General features: G+C 38.7%; 1 protein-coding gene across 4 annotated transcripts in view; it reads left to right on the top strand.

The window, feature by feature from the left end:
• Positions 1-21,858, top strand: part of proser1 (proline and serine rich 1) — a 66,171-nt gene extending 44,313 nt beyond the window's left edge. For all 4 annotated transcript variants that reach the window (XM_028799263.2, XM_028799264.2, XM_028799265.2 and 1 more), the window contains 2 exons: positions 16,038-16,182; positions 16,330-21,858. In XM_028799263.2, coding sequence (XP_028655096.1) covers positions 16,038-16,182; positions 16,330-16,446 — 262 coding nt within the window. In that variant the 3' untranslated portion in view covers positions 16,447-21,858. The remainder of the gene's footprint in view (positions 1-16,037; positions 16,183-16,329) is intronic.
• Positions 21,859-23,528: the final 1,670 nt, after the last annotated feature.

The following is a 23,528-nucleotide window of genomic DNA, read 5'->3' on the forward strand; positions in this document are numbered from 1 at the left end:
GGAGTTTGAAATCCCAGTTTAGCTGTTCATCTGTTGACTTGTTTCTCATTTCTGTTTGGCTGTCATTTAATGAAGATTCAGAGGACTGAATCCTTAAAAACGGGGCTATTAAAATGAAGAGAAAAGGAGATAATTAGCAGTGAATACTGGTCACTGATTAGGAAAAGGGTTAGAATTAAAACCTGCAGCCCTCCATGCCCACAGTTTGACACCCCTGCCCTAGGCTATGGGGTCACTGCTCTAAAGAGCAGAAGTTACTGCCAAGCAGTGAGCTTGATAGAGAGAACCTAGGTTTGGGGTGTGCAAGGTTTTTGAAGGAAGGAGTAGATGTTCTTGCTGTTGGTTCCTTGGGTGCGCATCAGCCCATTCATTTTGGTTGAAAGCATCACACTCCTGGTTCCTGTCTCTGTACAGATGTGTTTTTAATGGCTAAGGGTGTTGCCATTTTTAATATATATAAATGATGTGGATAGGATTATACACAACAAGCTGGTTATGGTTGCAGATGATATCAAGCTAGAAGGATTGGCAGATAATCTTGAATCTATTGAATCGTTACAGAGGAACTTTGACAGTATACAGGCTTGGGAAGATTTGTGGCAGATGGTAATTTATTTAATGTAAGTAAATGTAAAAGTATAAAGTAGGAAGTAAAAATGTTAACACAGGTGGAGGTCTGAAAATTGAAAGTACATCTTATGAGAAAATTTAGGAGTCCTAGTGGACTCAACACTGTCAACTGCTAGATAGTATTCAGAAGCCATTAAGAAGTCTAACAGAATGTTAGGATATATAACACACTAATGTGTGGAGTATAAATCCATGGAAGTTATGCTGAAGTTTATAACACACTGGTGAGGCCTCATCTGGAGTACTGGGTGCAGTTTTATTCTCCAGGCTACAAAAAGTTGAAGCAAAAGAAGATTAAGAGGAGACATGATTGAAGTTTTTCAGATTAGGAAGAGAATTATTCCAATGGATTGAGACTGATTTTTAAATGTGTTCACCAAGAACACGGAGACAGTGCGAAACTTGTTAATGATAAATTTTGCACAAACAATTAAGATGTTTTTCGTTGCACAGAGAACCATAGACACATGGAATACACTACCAAGTAGTGTGGAAGAAAGAAGTATTAGTACCTTCAAAATTCATCTTAATGTTCTTACAGTTGTCTTAGTTTCACAAATAAAGTGCACTGAATCATTGCATTGTAGTTATAACTTCATATATAGAAACATCACTGTTTGTGATGTATTGTCAGGACTGCACAAGGTAACAGCACACAAATTGTGAACGCTTTACACAGTCCCTCTGCAAGAAGTATGGCTGATATCTCCTAGTCAGCTGGAAGAGTACGAGTATACCCCTCACTCCGCAAGCCAGTCCTTAGGCCCACTTATGTTGAGTGGAAATGTTTAAAGTTTACAGTATTTGACTGTCCTTTTGGAAAGAATCTGCATTCTCATGGGGGAAGAAAAAAAACTTGTAATGTAAAAACCTAGAGAGAAAGTCAAACTACCATGCAAACACAGTATGTGAAACTAATCATTTTTCAAGACTGGCATCCTGGTCATTCTCACTCTGGACCTGGACACAATCTTGTCTTCAGCTCTCAATACCGACAGCAAAAAAAAACCAATACTCTTTTGCAGTGGTCAGTGTCTTTTCACCAATTTTTTAAATTTATTTTTAAAGACTTAATTTTCACTCCACTACCTCGTAATGCTGCCATGCTATATATTTTATGCCAGCCCTCTTTCATTTTTTTTCTGTATCCACTTTGGGAGAGAATGTTTGATTAGGTCTCAGAAACAGCCCTATTTGATTGAAGCATGCATGTTTGAGGTTGTTACTAGGTTATGTTTACTTTGGTATATACCCTTTATGGCCTTTTTATGGAATGCATTCAAGGTGGAGGTGAGATGACATCAGGGATCGGCTTAAGCCCTTTCTTATTTGCAGTAGTGATAGACAGGTTGACAGACGAGATTAGACAGGAGTCCCCTTGGACTATGATGTTTGCAGATGATATTATGGTCTGTAGCAAGAGTAGGGAGCAGGTTGAGGAGACCCTGGAGAGGTGGAGATATGGTCTAGAGAGGAGAGGAATGAAGGTCAGTAGGAACAAGACAGAATACATGTGTTTAAATGAGAGGAAGGTCAATGGAATGGCGAGGATGCATTTAGTAGAGTTGATGCAGAGGACAGGAAGATGTGGAAAAAGATGATATGCTGTGGCAGCAGCCCTTACAGGAGCAGCCAAAAAATGAAGAATCAGCATTTTTGACAGGCTACTCAAAGGTTCATAAAATAATCATTTACCTAGCATATTTCCAGCCTCATTAAATATGACTAGCATGAAAGGTTTGGTTAACATAAATTACTTATGCTACAAATGTAGGTCAAAGGTCAAATATTTGCCCTATTGTGCAGTTTGTGAAACAGCTTTCTGGTGTTACATGTTTGGTGTGCTTCCCAAACAGTGGAACATTGTCCAAATGAATGAACTTCCTCTTTAGAAGACTAAAAGCAGTATAGCAGTGTCACATAGCATTATCTAACTTTTAAAAAATAGCACTTGGGCTATGTTTTCCTGTGTGACTTATGCTACTAAAACCTAATCATTTCAGCTTACTCTGATTTGAGCTGTATTTAGAGTGGAAAAGCTTATATGTTTAAAATGTATATGATAAAGCAGACTTATTTAATTCCCGAAGTGAAAAAATAGTAATCACTTTGATCATACATTTGTTATTTTGCAAAACAGATAAGTAAATTATTAATTCAGAACAAATAAGCAGTGCTTCAAGGTATTCCCAGACTCTGTTTTGAGTATCAGGGGTGTCGGACTCCAGTCCTGGAGGGCCGCAGTGGGTGCAAGTTTTCATTCTAACCATCTCCTTAATTAGTGATCAGTTTTTGCTGCTAATTAACTTCTTTTGCCTTTGTTTTAATTGACGTGACTCAGGCCCCTTAGTTGTTTCTTTGTCCTTAATTAGCAGCCAAACAATAATGAGACACAAAACAAGCAGCCACATGACCAGCTCCCCTGTGCCCATCACACAATAGCTGAAAATAAAGAAGGGTGAAGGTCTCAGTAAAACAGAAAATCAACAGTTTTGGAAATGTCTGCTGTGGCAGAACGAGAGCAGCAACACGCCATGTAATTAAGTGACAGGTTCAATTAATCAGCGTCTCATTAAGAAACTGGTTGGAGTGAAATTGGTTGGAGTTTGAATCCTCAGTTTAATTGGTCATCTGTTGGCTCGTTTCACATCTAATTTCTGTTTGGCTGTCATTTAATGAAGAAAAGAATCAATTCAGGGGACTGAATCCTTAAAACAGGGCTAAAGAAAAGAAGTTAATTAGCAGTGAAAACTGGTCACTTGTTATGAAAAAGGTTAGAATGAAAACCTGCAACCACTGCAGCCCTCTAGGCCTGGAGTTTGACACCTGTGGAATAGATGGTAGTTTACTGCACAAACGAGGGCTACCGATCTCAGATATTATTGGTGTCCTTCTTAGGCTGCTTCATTTACTGCCTAGCATGTATATTCTGTATTGGTTTTAGTACAAGATCTGTATAGAATAAGTGTGAATATAGTCTTTTTGAACAAATGCTATTTAAAATTCTTTATCCACTGTCTATGGTGAGTGCAGACACCGTTCTAGCAGAGAACACGTGTTTTGATGTGAATACGGTTAACATTAGCCAGCGGTCCAACACATCTACAGCAGGAGAACCGCTCAGTGTGGGACTAGCATTCCCTTTGTCAAAAAACAATTTAAGGAGAGATCTCAGGAAAGTGAACACCAGGAGCCTCATTTATAAAATTTTGTGTAAATTCGAACATGAAAATATGTGTACACCAGAAAAAACAGGAAAATATGTATGCATAAAAATCAGATTTGTAAAACCTGGTGTATGCACATTTCTACTCAATTTACAAACTATAAATCGCAATGACCTTGTAAATGTGTGTATGTGAACGTGCCTCGAGCGCCACCCTGAAACATACCTTATGGATGCACTTCAGAAGTTTAGATACACTTAGGGTGAATTCTTTAAAGCTCACTTTATAACCCCTCCACACATTTTACACTAACAAATTTGGACTGACTGACTGAAATTGATAAATTTGGCATATAGTTTAAGACATATTGTGGTGTTATGGGTCCACAGCTCTTCCAGCAAAGGCCAGTTTGTTTAAAATAATCACCACACTCACGTGGTGGCTGTAGCGAGCCACAGGGCGATCTGCGGTGTGGGCGTTTCTCACCTAAGTGCACAGGTGAGAGACTGCCCACATCCGTGATTGTTCCTGTGGCTAATGTGCTGCAGCTGCTATGTCCCTCGGCATAAAGGGAAGCGCGAGCCGGTTAGAAGAAGAAAAAGTAAAAGGAAGAAAGAAACACAGAGGTTACGGAAGGAAGGAAGCATGCAAGGAGGGGAGAGAGAGCGCGAGTGCGCCAGTGCGAGTGAGTCAGTCAGTCAGTCAGCGAGCGTGAACAGGCTCGTAGCAGCTGAGTAGGCAACCTGGGTGTTAGGCCGACACCCCAGGCGTAGTAGTAGTTGTTGCTCCCGCAGAGTTTTATGAAGGAAGGGAGTGACTGGAAGGCGGATGATTCTCCACAGATGGCAGCGGGAGTCAGCACTTGGGATGTGGTGTCCTCCACGTGAGTGCCTTGGCCGTTGGAGGAATTTCCAGGTCACTGTCAGGGGGAGCCGACCGGAGCCAAGGACCGGAAAGGCGACTGACAGTAACAGTAGAAGTAGGCAGAAAGTCAGCTGCATTAAGAGTGTCTCGCCTGTTGCAGAGCCCGCATGGGAGAAGCAGGTGAGACACTAACGCTATCAGAAAAGGAGCATCGGGCATGTCATTTTTTTTTTTTTAAGACTGCTTCCTGAAGTGAGTTTTAACCTCGTTTTAAAGGATTGTTGTTTTGTATTTTAACCTCCACACGTTTCTTTTTATGGATTATTTATTTATTGAAGACTTCTGAATTGCACAGCACTTTATTAGAACACTTGTTTTGATTTATTTTGAATAAAAGCACTTTGCACATTTGTTACATCATCCCCTTGTTCATTGTTATTGCCTCACTGTCTAGCTCATCGGTGACATTACCAACGGTGTTGGGTTCAAGGGCTCCCTAACAGCCGATGGGAGCACGGAGCTGAATCGCCATCGTCGCACATATACAACATAATTTTTTTTCAACAAAGTTCAGAGACAGAGTATTTCACTTTTTATTGACTATATCACAATTGCAGTGGGTCACAAGTTTACATATACAGTGGTACCTCGGTTCACGACCATAATTCGTTCCAAACCTCTGGTCGTAAACCGATTTGGTCGTGAACCGAAGCAATTTCCCCCATAGGATTGTATGTAAATACAATTAATCCGTTCCAGACCGTACGAACTGTATGTAAATATATTTTTTTTTTTTTATATATATTCACTTTTTTTAATGAGTTTTAAGTACAGGGGGAAAAAAGGAACATTTGAAAAATCTGTAATTTAATAAATCACCAAGAAAAGTAACATTGCAACAAATCACGCTATGAACTACTCGCTGTAAACACTTTTTTTAATGAGTTTTAAGCACAGGGAAAAAAACAGTAACATTTGAAAAAAGAGAAAAGTAACACTACGAACCGAAAAATGAACATTTGAAAAATCCATAATACAAAAACTAACCATAAACCACCAAGAAAACTAACCTTGCATGAGTTGAGTTCTGGCATGAAGTGAGGAGGAACTGGGTGGAGAGGAGGTTACAGTTTTGAGGGAGAGTCTGGCTCCGCGATGGAGGGATGTTTTCCTTCAGGTGTTTTCTCTCTTGTGATTTCTTGGGTTTCTGGTGTTTTTAGCTGTTTAGCTGGTGGATCAGACTTAGTGAAATAACGGTCTAATGTGACTTGCCTTTTCCTACGCATTAAAATTTTTCGGAAATGCGAGATGACATTGTCGTTCATCATGTTTATCACTCTGTTCGTAACCGCTTTGTCAGGGTGGTCCTTTTCGAAAAAATCCTGGCACTCGTTCCATTTTTCCATGATGGCTTTTATCGCATCACTTTTTATAACCTCCCTTTCCTCTTTTTCCCTGGAGGACTGCTCCTCGGTGAGCAACCTAAGCTGCTCCTGCTGGAGTTCAGCGAGTTCCTCCGTCGTCCGCTCCTCCTTGTGATCCAGGACCAGCTCCTCGATGTCCTCATTGTCCAATTTAACACCCATGCTCCTGCCCATGGACACAATCTCATCCACAACAGGAGGCTCAGATCTTTCTAAAACATGTTCAGGAACGCATTCAGGCCAAAGTTTCTTCCAGGCTGAGATCAAGGTGCGGTGTGTGACGTCTTCCCAGGCTTTATCAATGAGACCGATGCAATGAACGATATTAAAATGGTTCTTCCAGAACTCTTTCAGGGTCAAAGATGTCTCCTCGGTCACATTGAAACACCTGGTGAATAGTCCTTTGGTGTACAGTTTCTTAAAATTTGAAATAACCTGCTGGTCCATGGGCTGCAGAAGAGGAGTCATGTTTGGGGGGAGGAACACGACCTTAATAAAGTCGTACTCCTCGACCATATCGTCAACCAAATTTGGAGGGTGTGCCGGTGCATTGTCCATCAGAAGAAGGCATTTTTTAGGCAGGTTATTCTCTTCAAGATATCGCTTCACGGCAGGAGCGAAAGCCTCATGCAGCCATTCCAAAAACAAAGTCCTTGTGACCCACCCCTTCGTGTTTGCCCTACACATCACAGGCACTCTTTCTTTGTTTACATTGTGCTGCTTGAAAGCACGAGGGATCTCAAATTGGTAAACAAGTAGCGGCTTGATTTTTACGTTGCCACTAGCGTTAGCACACAGCAAAACGGTTAACCTGTCCTTCATTTGGTTTATGGCCGGGCATAGCCTTCTCTTCCTGGGTAATGTAGGTCCTCTTCGGCATCCTCTTCCAGAACAATCCGGTCTCGTTTCAGTTGAAGATTTGTTGCGGGATGTAGCCTTCGTCCTCCATTAATTTTGTGAAATTTTTCACGAATTCTTTCGCAGCTTCAGCGTCAGAACTAGCAGCCTCTGCATGCCTTACCACACTATGAATGCCACTTCTCTTGCGAAACTTTTCAAACCATCGTTTACTGGCTTTAAATTCCTCACTTTCGCCACTCGTAGAAGGATAGTTTTGCAGCAAATCGCCATGAATCTTCCTGGCTTTCTCGCATAACATCGCCTCGCTTACGCTATCCTCTGCAAGTTGCTTATCGTTCAGCCACACTAGCAACAGTTTTTCCATCTCTTCCAGCACTTGAGGCCTATGCCTGGTTAACGCTGTAACTCCTTTTGCAACATCAGCTGCTTTAATAGATTCTTTCTGCTTTAGAATAGTTGAAATCGTAGATTTTGACTTCTTGTACTCGGCAGCAAGATCAGTAACACGAACGCCACACTCATACTTTTCAATAATTTCTTTCTTTACTTCGATTTCAATTTTCTGCAAAACTTTCTTCTCACCACTCTTCACTTGCTTAGAAGCCATGGTTAACTGCAAAAGCACACGAAATACTGTAGAGCACAAAGTTAACAGGTAAAGCATGCACGTCTGACTGATAACAGTGAACAGGGAGAGGCTGAACACGTGCTTAAATACAGTAATCGGCGCGTACGAACCGGAAGGGAAATGAAATAGAGCACAAAGAGTTCACAGCGAAAGCATGCACATACTCCCGTGCAAGCAAGCACGTCTGACTGAGAACAATGCAACACGTGCGGAAATCATCAGCACTCACAAACCGAAAGGGAAACTGGCTTGTTCATATACCGAGTGTGTGGTCGTGAACCGAGGCAAAAGTTTGGCGAACTTTTTGGTCGTAAACCGAGTTGTACGTGTACCGAGATGTTCGTGAACCAAGGTTCCACTGTACTTTGTTAACTATGCCTTGGAAAATTACAGAAAATTATACCAACCCTTTAGGCAATCAGACAATTAGCATCTAATAACTAATTAGTCAAAATCACACATGCTCTTCTTTGCCAGTAGAACTGGATCAATTGCTGTTTACATATTACTCCAGTAGATCTACAGAGATTGCCATCACCTTGATACTTCATACAGTACTAGCTGAACTGGACATGAGATTGAACTGTGTGTGAATGCTAGTTATAGACTATAATGCTGCATTTAACACAGTAATCTTCTCTAAGATCATCACTAAGCTCAGGGACCTGCTTCTGAGCACTTCATTTTGCAGCTGGATTTTTAACTTCTTAACGGGCAGACACCATGTGGTTTGAGTTGGTGGCCCCACTTCTTCATCCCTCGCTTTCAACACAGGTGATTCTCAGGGCTATGTTCTGAGTCCACTTCAGTACTCCCTCTATAGTCCACGTATGACTACATGGCTGCACATGACCCTAACATGATTGTCAGCATGCCTGCTGATGATACAGCTGAGGTAGGCCTAATATATAATGACAATGACAAAGCTTTACCTGTATGAAGTGGAGAGTTAGTCATACCAATGGCAGGATGACAGTCTACTCCAGAATATCAGCAAGACAAAGGAGCCGATTCTGGACTTTAGGAGAAAACAGCTTAAGATTAAGTTATTATTAGTACAGGTTTATAATTATATTAATGATTTTGAATATTCATATAGTAATGCATTTTTATTATCCTTTTATCTTCTTAAAGACACAGTCATTTGGAGTTGAGCAACTAAGCATTTCGCTATACATTTTCAGGGCTGTCTTAACAGCATTGCAAAGGAGTGCACTGGGGCCCCTACCTACACAATCACTCACAAGAATAAAAATGTAAATGGTCGTTAAAATTAAACATATATTTATCGTATTGGTACTTCCAACAAAAAAATCGGTGTTTAAACATTTAAAAACATGCTATACAGCAAAGATGAATCAACACAAACGTTTGAACAATATAACATGAACCTTGAAAAAAACAAATTTCAACATATAAATGATTCTCTATTGGTAAACCATACAGACGGAGATGGCATAGTATGAAATTACTATGAATTATTTATTATTAGTCAAGTGTTCAATACAAACATTTGCGAAATTTCTTTGCAGAGAATTGAGTTGAAGTGACGTTAACATATATGCTTTTACATTATGTAGTGCGTGAGATCCATACATATACATGCACGTGAGGTTGCAGCATTGACCATGGTACTAAATCGGAGGCGAATGCCAGTGTGCACTTGTAACACAATAGCAAATATTTATACTTTAGTATAGTATTTATTTATTGACAGCAAGTCACAACATACATTGATTAGCATGGGGCCCAGCATACCCATGTGTTAAGACTGCCCGGCATATTGTACTGTATGTATAGTTTATATGTGACAAATAACATTTGATTTGATTGATTTAGGGCCTTTGTCGTTAGAAAAACTAAATATTTAATTAAAAAAGAGTAGTATCATTAAACCAAATAATCTGTTTGCTGTCAGGAATTTACCTGTGCTTGAGAGTTTGGTAGATGTGAAGTTTTAGACTTGCATAATCATTTTTTGTGATAGTTGGCCACATTTTCATACAATGTTTATGGTATTAAGCAGGCATAGAGAGTCCTTTTGCTAAGCCTAAAGCAACCTTTCAATATACAGTGGGGCAAAAAAGTATTTAGTCAGCCACCAATTGTGCAAGTTCTCCCACTTAAAAAGATGAGAGAGGCCTGTAGTTTTCATCATAGGTATACCTCAACTATGAGAGACAAAATGAGAAAAAAAATCCAGAAAATCACGTTGTCTGATTTTTTAAAGAATTTATTTGCAAATTATGGTGGAAAAAAAGTATTTGATCAATAACAAAAGTTCATCTCAATACTTTGTTATATACCCTTTGTTGGCAATGACAGAGGTCAAACGTTTTCTGTAAGTCTTCACAAGGTTTTCACACACTGTTGCTGGTATTTTGGCCCATTCCTCCATGCAGATCTCCTCTAGAGCAGTGATGTTTTGGGGCTGTCGCTGGGCAACACGGACTTTCAACTCCCTCCAAAGATTTTCTATGGGGTTGAGATCTGGAGACTGGCTAGGCCACTCCAGGACCTTGAAATGCTTCTTACGAAGCCACTCCTTCGTTACCCGGGTGGTGTGTTTGGGATCATTGTCATGCTGAAAGACCCAGCCATGTTTCATCTTCAATGCCCTTGCTGATGGAAGGAGGTTTTCACTCAAAATCTGACGATACATGGCCCCATTCATTCTTTCCTTTACACGGATCAGTCGTCCTGGTCCCTTTGCAGAAAAAAAGCCCCAAAGCATGATGTTTCCACCCCCATGCTTTACAGTAGGTATGGTGTTCTTTGGATGCAACTTAGTATTCTTTCTCCTCCAAACACGATGACTAGAGTTTTTTTCATCTGACCATATGACATTCTCCCAATCCTCTTCTGGATCATCCAAATGCTCTCTAGCAAACTTCAGACGGGCCTGCACATGTACTGGCTTAAGCAGAGGGACATGTCTGGCAGGATTTGAGTCCCTGGCGGCGTAGTGTGTTACTGATGGTAGCCTTTGTTACTTTGGTCCCAGCTCTCTGCAGGTCATTCACTAGGTCTCCCCGTGTGGTTCTGGGATTTTTGCTCACCGTTCTTGTGATCATTTTGATCCCACGGGGTGAGATCTTGCGTGGAGCCCAGCCTGGTGCAGGTCTACAATTTTGTTTCTGGTGTCCTTTGACAGCTCTTTGGTCTTGGCCATAGTGGAGTTTGGAGTGTGACTGTTTGAGGTTGTGGATAGGTGTCTTTTATATTGATAACAAGTTCAAACAGGTGCCATTAATACAGGTAACGAGTGGAGGACAGAGGAGCCTCTTACAGAAGAAGTTACAGGTCTGTGAGAGCCAGAAATCTTGCTTGTTTGTTATTGACCAAATACTTATTTTCCACCATAATTTGCAAGTACATTCTTTAAAAATCAGACAATGTGATTTTCTCGATTTTATTTTCTCATTTTGTCTCTCATAGTTGAGGTATACCTATGATGAAAATTACAGGCCTTTCTCATCTTTTTAAGTGGGAGAACTTGCACAATTGGTGGCTGACTAAATACTTTTTTGCCCCACTGTAACTATGATTAAGACTGCTGTATTTGTTGGACTTACCAGGTAATCCAGACATAGTATATGTATATGCTGTGTATGCATTTAGCTTCATCCTAACCTCCGTTTCGTTTGAAACTTACCGGCTTATTCTCTGGACATCTGAGCTGCCTCTGGCCTCCTCACCTACAATGTGGACTGGTAGGATAATCGCCTGGTTAATGCTTGTTTGGAGTCTTCTGTCGCTCGTTATCCAACCTGCGACTGGCCTCCTCCAGTATCCAGCTGCTGAGCTTCTTCGACTGCGTCTTCTCCAGTCTGTGCCTCTGCTGTCGGTGCTGTATTTCGACCCGGACGTCATACTTCTCCCTCGTCGGAGATACATCCACCGTGGGTCTCGTCGGAGATTCCGAACGGACGTCTCGAAAGGAATTAACTCTTTTTGGTCTGATTTTCGGCACCCTCCACACAACACAGATAGGAACGTTGATCATAGCGTGTTGGCCAGCTTAGCTAGGTCGACTAACACCACTGTCAAATGCGACAGCAACATTGTCAGCTTTGGTCTATTAAACATCCGCTCACTCACGAGCAAGGGACATCTCATTCAGGATCTCCTCATTGACCGTAAGTTTGACATTTTCTGTTTAACTGAGACTTGGCAACAACCTCAAGACTTTTCACAACTTAATGAATGCACCCCCCCGGGGTTTGTTTACACTTGTCAATCCCGTGCCTCTGGCCGTGGAGGAGGTGTCGCGATTATTTATCGCGAGGAGTGGAAAGTCCTGCCGTTGTCTGCTCCTGCTGTTAGCTCTTTTGAATCGACTGTGTGTCAACTGTCTGGCCCAGTTCCTACCATTATTGCAACTGTCTACCGTCCTCCTAAGTCAAACAATAATTTTTTGAACGATCTTGTTATCTTTCTTACTCATTTATCTGTAATTACCCCAAATATAATTCTGCTGGGGGATTTTAATGTACATCTGGACAATATCAATATCCCTCTCACTAGAGACTTTTTATCTTGCCTGGAGAGTTTTGGATACCAGCAGCACACTGATGTTCCTACTCATTGTAAAGGACATATCTTGGACCTGATCTGCTGCTCTGGTGTTGTTCCTTTTGATCTCACAGCAGATGAACTCACTATAACCGACCATTTTCTTCTTTCATTCAATGCCAAAATTACCTTTTCTGTTCCTAAGCTTCCACGTCTCATAGCCTTTCGCAACATTAAGAATATTAACTTGAATTTGCTGTTTTCTAGAATCGATTCCCAAATGGACTTTTATAATTTATCCACTCCCATGGAACTGGTCTCATATTATAACACCTGTCTTAATGATATTCTTAATTCTCTGGCTCCGTTAAAAACCCGTTCTGTTTCTTTTTCTTTTTCTGCCCCTTGGTTTACGCCTGAACTTCGGCTTCTGAAAGCTAAGGGCAGGCAACTTGAAAGGTTGTTTAAAAAATCCGGACTGTTTGTCCACAAAGAGATGTATAAAAATCATCTTCTCTATTATAAGGATTGTATAGCTCAAACCAAGTCTAATTATTACACTCAGTTAATTACTCGTAATACAGGTGACACCAAGACTTTGTTTTCTTTACTTAATAATGTTACACAACCTCCAGACTCTTTACCATCTCACCTTTACTCAACTGCTTTCTGTAATTCTCTTATGTCTTTTTTCAACGAGAAAATCCAAAAGATACATCAGCACCTTGGTCCAGATCCTCTCTATATTCCTTCTGAACTACACTCGCCTATTCACTTTTTCTCTTCTTTCCAGCTTCCCACTTCCTCTGAAATTTCAGATCTCATCTGCAAATCCAAGTCATCTACTTGTCAGCTGGACCCCCTGCCTACAGTTCTGGTTAAAGCCTGCCTCCCCTCTCTAGTCCCTCTCATTTCTGCCATCATTCACTCTTCTCTCACTACTGGTATTATTCCCTCATCTTTTAAAACTGCTGCTATAACCCCAATATTAAAAAAACCTGGTGCTGATCCTACTAATTTCAATAACTTTCGCCCCATTTCTAACTTGCCCTTTATCTCCAAAATTCTTGAAAAAATAGTAGCTATCCAACTTCACACCCATTTATCTCATAATAATCTATATGAAAAGTTCCAGTCTGGTTTTCGCCCCCTTCATAGTACAGAAACGGCACTTGTTAAAATTACTAATGACCTCCTTATGGCTGCTGACTCCGGTCTAATCACTATTCTCATCCTCCTTGATCTGAGTGCGGCCTTTGATACTATTTGTCATACCACTCTCCTTAATAGATTATCTCTGATTGGCATTACTCACACTCCACTTGATTGGTTTAGATCCTACCTCTTAGGCCGCACTCAGTTCATACAACTTAAAACCTTCACATCCAAACCCACCGCTGTTACCTCTGGTGTGCCCCAGGGCTCTGTCCTGGGGCCTCTTCTTTTTATTATTTACCTTCTTCCCCTTGGCAATATTTTTCGCAAATATAACATTAATTTTCACTGTTATGCTGATGACACCCAGCTCTACCTTGCTGGTAATCCCACCTCCTCTTTTCCACCACCCTCGCTTATTGACTGCATTGCTGAAATTAAATCCTGGTTTTCTTCGAATTTTCTCAAATTAAACAGTAACAAAACTGAGGTTCTCCTCATTGGTTCAAAATCTTCATTATCCAAAACCAATAATCTTTCTCTTATTATTGATGACTTTGTCGTTTCCCCATCATCTCAGGTCAAGAGTCTGGGTGTCATCCTCGACAGTACTCTATCCTTCCAATCTCACATTAATAACATCACCCGGTCTGCTTACTTCCACCTACGTAATATTAATCGTATTCGCCCCTCCCTCACTCCTCACACCACTGCCATTCTTGTTCATAGTCTTGTCACTTCTCGGCTGGACTACTGCAATTCACTCCTCTTTGGTCTCCCGAATAAATCTCTTCATAAGCTTCAGTTAGTCCAGAATTCTGCAGCACGTATCATCACTCAAATCCCATCTATTCACCATATTACTCCGGTCTTGCAGCAGCTTCATTGGCTCCCGATTAAGTTTCGTATTGATTTTAAGATTCTACTATTAACATTTAAGGCCATCCATAACCTCGCCCCTCCATATCTGTCTGACCTTCTTCATGTTGCCATTCCATCCCGTAACCTTAGATCCTCTTCCTCCACCCATCTGACTGTTCCTCCCGCCCGTCTAACCACCATGGGGAGCAGAGCTTTCAGCCGTTCTGCTCCCAAGCTCTGGAATTCATTGCCTGCGGATCTCCGAAATATCAAATCATATTCATCCTTCAAATGTAAACTTAAAACGCATCTGTTTAAAATGGCTTTTTCTTTTTCCTCCTGATTATAATGGTTTTGTTTGGTTTTAATTTCTAGATTTTCTGATGTTTTAAGTTTTTTATAATTGTGTCTTTTATTTAATTATTTATCTATTTATTTATTTATTGTTGTTCGGTGTCCTTGAGTTCCCTGAAAGGCACCTTGTATAAATAAAATGTATTATTATTATTATTATTAGTAGTGGAATGAGAAGAGAGGGTTATTCTTGTCATCGGTGAAATAATTTGCTTCTCAAGGCGACCTCACATTTAGTTCAAGTTTAGGGATACATAAATATAAATAAATTCTTTCTTGTATGTCCCCCACACTGATGAAGGTAATATAAATAAAAAATACAATCACTCGTACATCATGCATTGAATGTACCATCAGTATTCCTCAGATATGAAAAAAGTAAAGGTACTGATGAGCCATTTTTTATTACAGCTGAGGTGACCGTAGGTCATCAGTAATTGTGACTTCAAGAAATCTAAAGCTGCTGACCATCTCTACAGCAGCCCTGCTGATGTAAGCCCACCGTCCATTCAAGTCTAGGTTCAATGCATTGATTTTGACAAAATGAAGGGAGTGATTGTTATCCCGGCAGAAGGCAGATCTCTTCATAAGCCGTTCTGTCATTTTTGGTGACTTGTGATGGTAGTGTCATTGGTAGAGTGGGTAAAAATAAAACAACTACATCAGTAAGCTCAACCCACTTACTATGTGGCGGTACTTATGTTGAGGGTTAATGTGGAAGAAATGATTCTGCCATTCTTCATATGCCGGGGTCTTCCATTTAGAAAGTGAACAATTCAGTTGCAGACTTTGTCCTAAATGCTGAGTTTTAGTCTATAAACAGTACTGATATAACAGTGTTAATAATACAGGTCTCCCAGGATGATATTAAGAGCACATGATAAGGCATCTTATATAACAATGCACAAACTAGAATAGTCCAAACTGTCTGGAATATTCCGTTTAATGTGTCCTAATATCAGTCTCTCAAAGCATTTCATCACAATGGGAGTGGCTGCCACTGGTTTATAATCATGGAGATACTACATTTAAAGAAACAGATGCATTGTATTAAATGAAGTACATTAAGTTACGAATGTCTAGCATTTTAATGAGCTTTATGCACAAGGTCTAAGCAGGGGTCTTTGTATAAATGCAGTATCATGAACATGCAGCTACCAGTAACTGAGACTTTTCAAGAGACATTACGTTTGTTTTGAGAGTGACTGGTAATTAAAAGTACATCCACATAATTGTGTAAACACGTGACTGTTTATGAGCCCTTAAAGCAGGGTGTACTTGTTGGTTCACTTAAACTTTATGACTTGAAGTAATGTGACATAATAAAAGTGGTGAGTTTCGAAAGCCATTCTTACATTCTGATGTGTGGATGAATACTACGTCTTATAAAGTGTAATTCCTTTCTACATTAATAGCTAATGGTAAGCAGCCTACCCTACCTTGAGTGAGGGGTGCTTTCAAACATTAATGCACATTAATAGGGATTTTCATTCGTTTATGATGGTATTGCTTATGAAATCCTGTGAAATATAATTTAGATTCATATTTTACATTTCCTTTCAATTGATACTTTTGCAGCTTGTCTGGTGGTCTTCAGCCTACAGGAAATGCTGCATTTCCAGGACTCTTGTCATTCCCTGGAATTCCTGGTTTTTCACAAAGTCCATCACCAGCTTCACTCTCTGGACTTCAGCACACAGCGGTTCAGTCTGCACTGTTACAGGTAAATTTGTGGTCAAATTTACATTTCATGTCCCTGCTTACTTTTTTGTGAATTTGCCATGCATTTTTTTTAAAATCAAACTACTTGTGTTTCTTCCTTCCCTTACTTGAATATAATCAAAGTATTTTTTTTTCTTCTACATCATAGGCTTCGGCATTAGAAAACTATCCAGGACAGCCCAACAGCTTCCCCAATTATGCATCCAGCCCAGGAACTCCGTTTGGACTGCAGCCTGGCCTGCACCCTCAGCGTGGATGGCAGTAGATCTTCAGCAGCCTCATATTCAACATTGACAGGTTCTGGAGAAGAGTGAAAGGGAAGAAGAAGTGGATTTTTGGCAGCATTTCTACAAAGTTACATTTATTAGAATTGTGAGAATGGGTAATTAGAAAGAAAGATGTCTCTGCATTTTTCATTAAGCAGCATTGAAAAAGCAATATAAAAATACCCATTACAGACCCCTATTTCCAAGGATTACACTTTTTTTGTCACCATGAAGGGCTTTGGTTTTTATAGTTGAAGGAATGTTTGATTCTAAGCGTCACTGAAAATAGGGCTTGTGTGAAATGTAACCAGCAATGTGCAAATTAACTCAATCAAAAAGACTCTTATGTCCATTCTATATATATTTTAATTAGAAATTTCTTGGTTTTCTGTCTTTATATGAACTGTTTTGCACACAGTTGAGCCAGTAGGTTCTGAGATAAATATCTAGGAGTTAAATGTGGTGTTTATTAACATTTGTTTTAATAATGATCATTATTTGCCTTTTTGTACCAGTATCTTTAACATTTTGTATCATGTGTTTCTTTGCACAATCATCCTATTATGTTTACTCAAATAAGGCTGACTTTATTTTTTGATGGTAACAAGTTAACACTGCCAACCAAATCATCATAATTGTTAAACCACCATTTGATGCTGTCCTTGAACAAGAGTATATATAGCCCATTATCCGTGCAGCAGCACTGTACTTTAAAATGTAGGCATTTTATCATATTTTTCCACTTGCATATTTCTGAGAGATTTCAATATTTTTGAAATCTGTAGTTTTTCGGTTGGACAGATCTTAAAATTTTCTTTTTTTATCATGAAGTTTATAATTTTTTTTTGTACTGCTTATAACATCTAGTCTCAAAGATTTGTAGGAGAAAGTTGAGCCAAGCTACATCTCTTTGTAGTATAGTATCACATTAAAAGATACACACGTGTGTAGTTAGTTGGGTCATATAAAGGTCCAAGTGTGTGATTTTATACTTGAACTTTGCTGGTTCAAGTCTGGCTCAGTGAACCCATTTGCTCACCTTACATAAACATGTACAAGCAGTTTATGACTGCACTTGGCACACTGTTTGACAATAAACTTCAGCTTGTTCTTCACAGGATGCCGCCTGACAAATCATGAACCCTTTTGATTTTTTAAATTTATGTTTAGATTGAGTATCTCTGCCAATAAACTTTATAATTATGCTAATTTGATTATTAAGGTATGTCTAGTTTGATGCAGGAAATTGAAAAAAATTAAGTAGGAAAGACATAAATTATAATTTACAGAAAGTGTTTTTTGTTGTGTTTTATTTTTATTTATTTTTTGCTGTTAGCTAACAGAAAATACCAGTGCACAATATAATAAGTAACAAAGGCATCCTCCTAAGGTTATTTTAATTCATGCAGCCCTCTTCCTCAGTTCCTGCATTCTAAATTGAGTTTTGATATCCAACTCAATATGTAATAGCCAAACACTTCATAATGACATACAAAATAACTATAGCCATAAAAAAAAGAAAGCATGGATAATTTAAGACGCAATGCCTTTGTCACTTTTAGCCTGAGCTAAAAATATTTTGTGGTCACAGATATGTATGTCATCATTGTCAATTTGTTTACTTGTCTTTTTTTTTTTTTTTTTTTTTAATTATGATGTTTTTCCTAACTGACATATTGTTGGAGTTGACAATCACGGTAACTGTTTTTACCGTCTGAGTGCTTTTTCAGTTCTGTGTGATTATTCTGGTTCCCTATTAACACTCCGTAAAATACATTCCCTCATTAGAAGTGGTAAAACACAACATAGGTTTGAAAAGGCCTAACTATTATATGAGCAGTGAATCTGGAACTTTCTGGAAAAGTGTAGTGTGTACTGGGCAAATGAAATTCATAGTATTTTGTGGTTGGTGCTTGCAAGTATTTGGATTTTGCACAGACACAACACACACATGCTGCCCTTGAGATCAGAGAGTCCAAAGAAGTGGTGTAAAGAGGTCAGAGTGAGACTGAGTGCACAAATATAGTATTTGAACCCGGACTGGCGTTTACAAGATAAGATGGGAGTGGTGTGATTCAGTCTGTGCCACTCACCTTGCTTATCTGTGTTATTTTTTTATATGGTAGATGTGAACTTTTCTGCTGTCTAAAAAAAGCAAAGTGTTGCACAAATACTTTGCATATGGAAACTTTTTTACTTTTTAATGCTGATTTGTGTTGCATAGACTAAGAATACCTGCCTAGGTTAGTTATGTCATCATATTTAATGTAAATCATGAAAGGCAATGTTTTCTCTGCAGGTAGTTGATTGTTTGGATTTCGATGGAACTTAAGGAACAAAAACTAATTCAGTTTGCACTTTGGACCATTCACTCTCTCCATTGACCGTAATAATGACAGTCTTCCTGGATAAAATTAAGTGTTCCATTTTGAAAAATAATACAAAGCGATTTCCTGAAAATGTGCCTGAATAATTAATTCGTAAACCTTACAACGCCTTAACGTCAGATTTGACCTGGCTTTGTGTTTGAAATCAATAAAAGCACCCTAAATTTCAACTGTTCAGGATGAAACTTGGTGACTTGTCGTACATTTCTCTGAAATGATGAACAGGAAAAAGGAAAAAAAAAACTCCCATAATTAATACAGCTTCTAAAAATTATTATTACCTAACCATGTCTTCTAGTTCATTTTTGACCCACCTTTCATTTTAATGGATTTTCCACTACATTTAAGGACACAACCTATAAAAACATCCTAACGGTCATCCATTCACTTCAGAACTATGAAGGCTTTTAGTAAAATTACCTAGCTTTACAAAAAGTAGAACAGTTTCCAAATGTGCTATTTTTATAACAGCTGCTTCACATTTTGAACCCTGCCATTTCCTTTGAACCCTCCATACAAAAAAGTATTTGTATAACTTCTTCTCTGGTCAATTTTAATGCCACCAAACCCCGTATTTTCAGCTCAGAAATGTAAAGGATATTAGTTTAGTAACATGACTTAACTTTACCAAAGCCACACATTTACATATAACTGCTACACCTTTTGAACATTGCCAGGTCCTTTGGGTCATTTATGACCCACTATTGGCTTTAATGGATTTTCCACAGCATTTCAGCTGCTTTGTTTGTTCACAACCCAAACGCATCCTAAATGTCATCCTTTAAGATCTGCAGTACTACAGATTAAGATGGCCAATCAGTTTTAACTACCTTTGGGGTGAACATGGTGATGTCCAGGGAACCTGAAGGGGTGTCAGAATTGGGTCAAAAGAGACTCAGCATTATATCAGCACTTGATGACATTGTGAGAGTTAAGTAGGATTTGTCTATTCAGATGTCATCTGAGAATGTTTATTGTATTATGTAGGCTGATGGAATTATGTGTATAATTGGCTGCTTGTATATTTATTTTTTTTATTGAAAGCTCTCTCCTTCACTTCTTTGAACCCAGACTATAACTAGATATTATCAGCTAGCAATGTTTTTTATTTCTTTAAAGTTCTACGATTTATGTGAAAATCAATGGAAAAGTTTTTAAATGAGATCAAACTGTTCCCAGTTTATAAAAACATCAAGATTGAAATTATAAATTGAATTTGATACTTTATGTATGAAATACATTAAAATAACATTAGAAATGAACCCATCTTTCCAATGAAATTCTGACTGGTAGCAAGGTATTTAAAGAAAAAGAAAACTAGATACAAATTTGAATTTAACCATTAAAGTAACAGTAAAAAAAGAACATATTTTGCTGTGAAATTCTAAATCATTAAGTTTTTAGATGTCATCAATATGGTCCCCCTATTTTAAGCTTATTTAAACTATTAAATTTGATAGTTTTATGTATTAAACACATTAAAAAATAACCTTAATAGCCATCTTTGCAGTGAAATTCTGATACTAGAATATGTAAAGCAAAAATGGGTAGGTGCTGCTTTAATGTTGCATTTTTTTTTTTTTTCTTTTAATCAAGCACCTTGCTCTCAAATGACAAATTATGTTATTACTGAATTCTATATCATTTGTTATATTATTTTTTTGTTTGTTTTATATGTCACTCTGCCTGAAGACAAAATACAGGTTTGTGAGGGAAGCAGTGTCAAGTTGTCAGTGGGAATCAAAATGTGGAATTGCTTCTAATATTTACAAAGAGCTGCTTAAAGTTGAGTTTTCGATGGATTATCTGAAAATATCATTCATTGTATTTACATCAGTTTCTTACAGATTTGACATTTTAGACTTTGTAGAGACCTGCACCAACTAGTCAGTGATGCATCATTTGCTACCAAGCTAGGCTTCAGATCTCTGCAGCTTCATCTGCAATAATCAGGTCATTTTATTAAATATTGTTAAAATAAAGGATAATAGCACATTAAAGTGTGAAGGGTGAAAAAGAGAGCTGAACCAATGAGGTGCTAGCTTAAAATTTATATTTAACATTTAATCCATTTATTTTTTAGTATTTTTGTTTATATATAGTAGCAGTTTTAAAACCAGGTCTTTCAGTTCCACATAGCTTATGAATTCCTAGCAGTGTAATAGCATAATAATGATTTGGCATTTTTGACTTTTTATATCTGCAAAATGTACAGTGAAATGTAAAATGTTTTATACAGATTTATAATTCTAAAAACAGAATGTGCAAGCAAAGAATTTTATTTGTAATAGTTTTACGAGTTATTGACCTCCGTTTTTTTGTGGGTTTTTTTTTTTTTTTTTTTTTGGAAGTGTATCTTATGACACACAGTAGCAGTAGAGACAGGTCAGGGTGAATCGGATGCATAAATGAATTTAACTTTAGGCAACTAAAGTAGCTGTAGGTCTGAGCCGAGCCTCCACTACACACTGCTATGCAGTTTATGCCTACACTGGAGCTGAATGTTCTTTGTATGTGCCGTTTTAATGGCAGCCCCATTTATATTTATAACTTTGTCAGAATCACCACTTACTGTATTTATAATTACTGTAGAATAGTTAGGCCCCAGAAAGAACTGAACAAAGTGGAGATCAAAGTATTTATTTAGCTGAATAAGCAATATTCAGATGATACTGATGTCAGTGATAGTGGAATAAACTGAATGCAGCAAAGCTTCATAAATGAAATGTATTGTCCACCAGCAAAATGATATATGTAACGATTTGAGCTAGCAGTTTGAGAGGTGTTCCTTTTTTTTTTTTTTTTTTTTTTTTTTTTTTATACTGTATAGCAGTGTACTTGAAGGTGGATTGCACGTATTCCATTATGTAGGTTATTCCTCAGTTATCACTTTGGTACTGAACAAAAAATAAAAAATGTTGGCATATGCTCATTGTCATGATAATATGATGGAACAAATTAAGAATGTTGCTTCTTTTATTGTAGATACATTTTAGATATGAAATAAATGCTACCCAGTTAAAATTGTTCTGTTTGGATCTTTGCATAGCCTGCACGTTTTGCATTGTTTTTCTGCCACTGCCCCCTCACGCCAGTTAGGCTGAGCCTTGGCCTGGTGTCACACTGTTTTATGATTCCTCAGGTATGTTTCGTGGCTTTATAAGATACCTCAGCTTGCTTCTACCTTTTGGAGTCTGTAGTTGCCATTGTTCAACATGAGGACAAGAGCTGTGCCAATGAAAATCAAAGAAGACATTATGAGGTTGAAAAACAATAATTAGAGATGTCAATAAAACCTTAGCATTACCAAAATCAACTGTCTGGAATTTAATTAAGAAGAAAGAACACACTGGTGAGCTCAATAATCACAAATGAACTGGTAGACCAAGGAAGACCTCCACTGCTAATGACAGAAGAATCCTCACTATGGTAAAGGAAAAGCCCCAAACACCTGTCTGACCAATCAGAGTCTTCATGAGGCAGATGCGTGTGTGTCAGACCGGCTATCAGCAGAAATACAGAGGCCACACTACCAGATGGAGACCACTAGTTAGCCACAAAAACAGGATGGCCAGATTACAATTTGTGAAAAAGGACTTAAACGAGCCTGCAGAATTCTGAAAAAAAAAGTCTTGTGGACAGACGCAACAAAGATGAACCTGATCAGAGTGATAGCAAGAGCAAAGTGTGGAGATGAACTGCCCGAGATCCAAAGCAGACCACCTCATCTGTTAAACATGGTGGTAGGTGTGTTATGGCTTGTGCATGTAAGGCTGCCACAGGTCCTGGCGCACTTCTTTTCATTGATGATTAAACTGCTGATGGCAGTGGCACAATGAACTCTGAGGTGTGTAGAAACATCTGATCTGCTGAAGTTCCAGTAAATGCATCCAACCTCATTGGACAACACTTCATCCTACAACAAGTTGATGATCCAGACATACTGCTGAGGCTGAACTGGAGTTTTTATAGGTAAAAATGGAAAATTCTGTAATGGCCAAGCTAGTCACCCAGTTTAAATCCAACTGAGCAGGCCTTCCATATGCTGAAGAGAAACGTTAAGGGGACAAGCCTCTGAATCAAGCAGGAGCAGAAGATGGCTGCATTAGATGCTTGGCAGAGCACCACCAGAGAAGATCCTCAGCAGCTGGTGATGTCTGTGAATCACAGACTTTAAGCAGCCATTGCATACAAAGGATATGCAACAAAGTGCTAAATGTGATGGCTTTAATAGACCTGCCATTGCTGTGTCACAAATGTTTTGGGCCCTGAAATGGGGGGACCGTGTAGAAAAAGGGTTGTCATTTCTACATGCTGTGATCCAAGTGTATGTAAATCCTCTTAAATCAAAGTCTGCAATGTGCACTTTATTCACGTTTGAATTGTTTGATTTGTAATTTTAAACTGTGGAGCAGAGGAATCAATCAAGGAAAAAATGGGTCTTTGTTCCAAACATTATGGAGGGCAGTGTATGTTTTGTAAAGTGCACATCACAGTGGTGTACAGGTTGCTGTTTATGCCCTGCTGACGGAGGCTCCGGCACACATGACGCTGAACTTTTTTAAGCAGTTCCTCTAGAGTTCAGGTGAGCAATGTCAGTCCTGGAGTGGCTGCAGGTTTTCGTTCCAACCCAATTGCTTAATTAGAAACCAGTCTATGTTAGGCTCTTATATCAAAGGTTTTTTTTCCCTTTC

The sequence above is a fragment of the Erpetoichthys calabaricus genome, chromosome 4, assembly GCF_900747795.2.
Source record: "Erpetoichthys calabaricus chromosome 4, fErpCal1.3, whole genome shotgun sequence".
Classification (NCBI taxonomy): domain Eukaryota; kingdom Metazoa; phylum Chordata; class Cladistia; order Polypteriformes; family Polypteridae; genus Erpetoichthys; species Erpetoichthys calabaricus.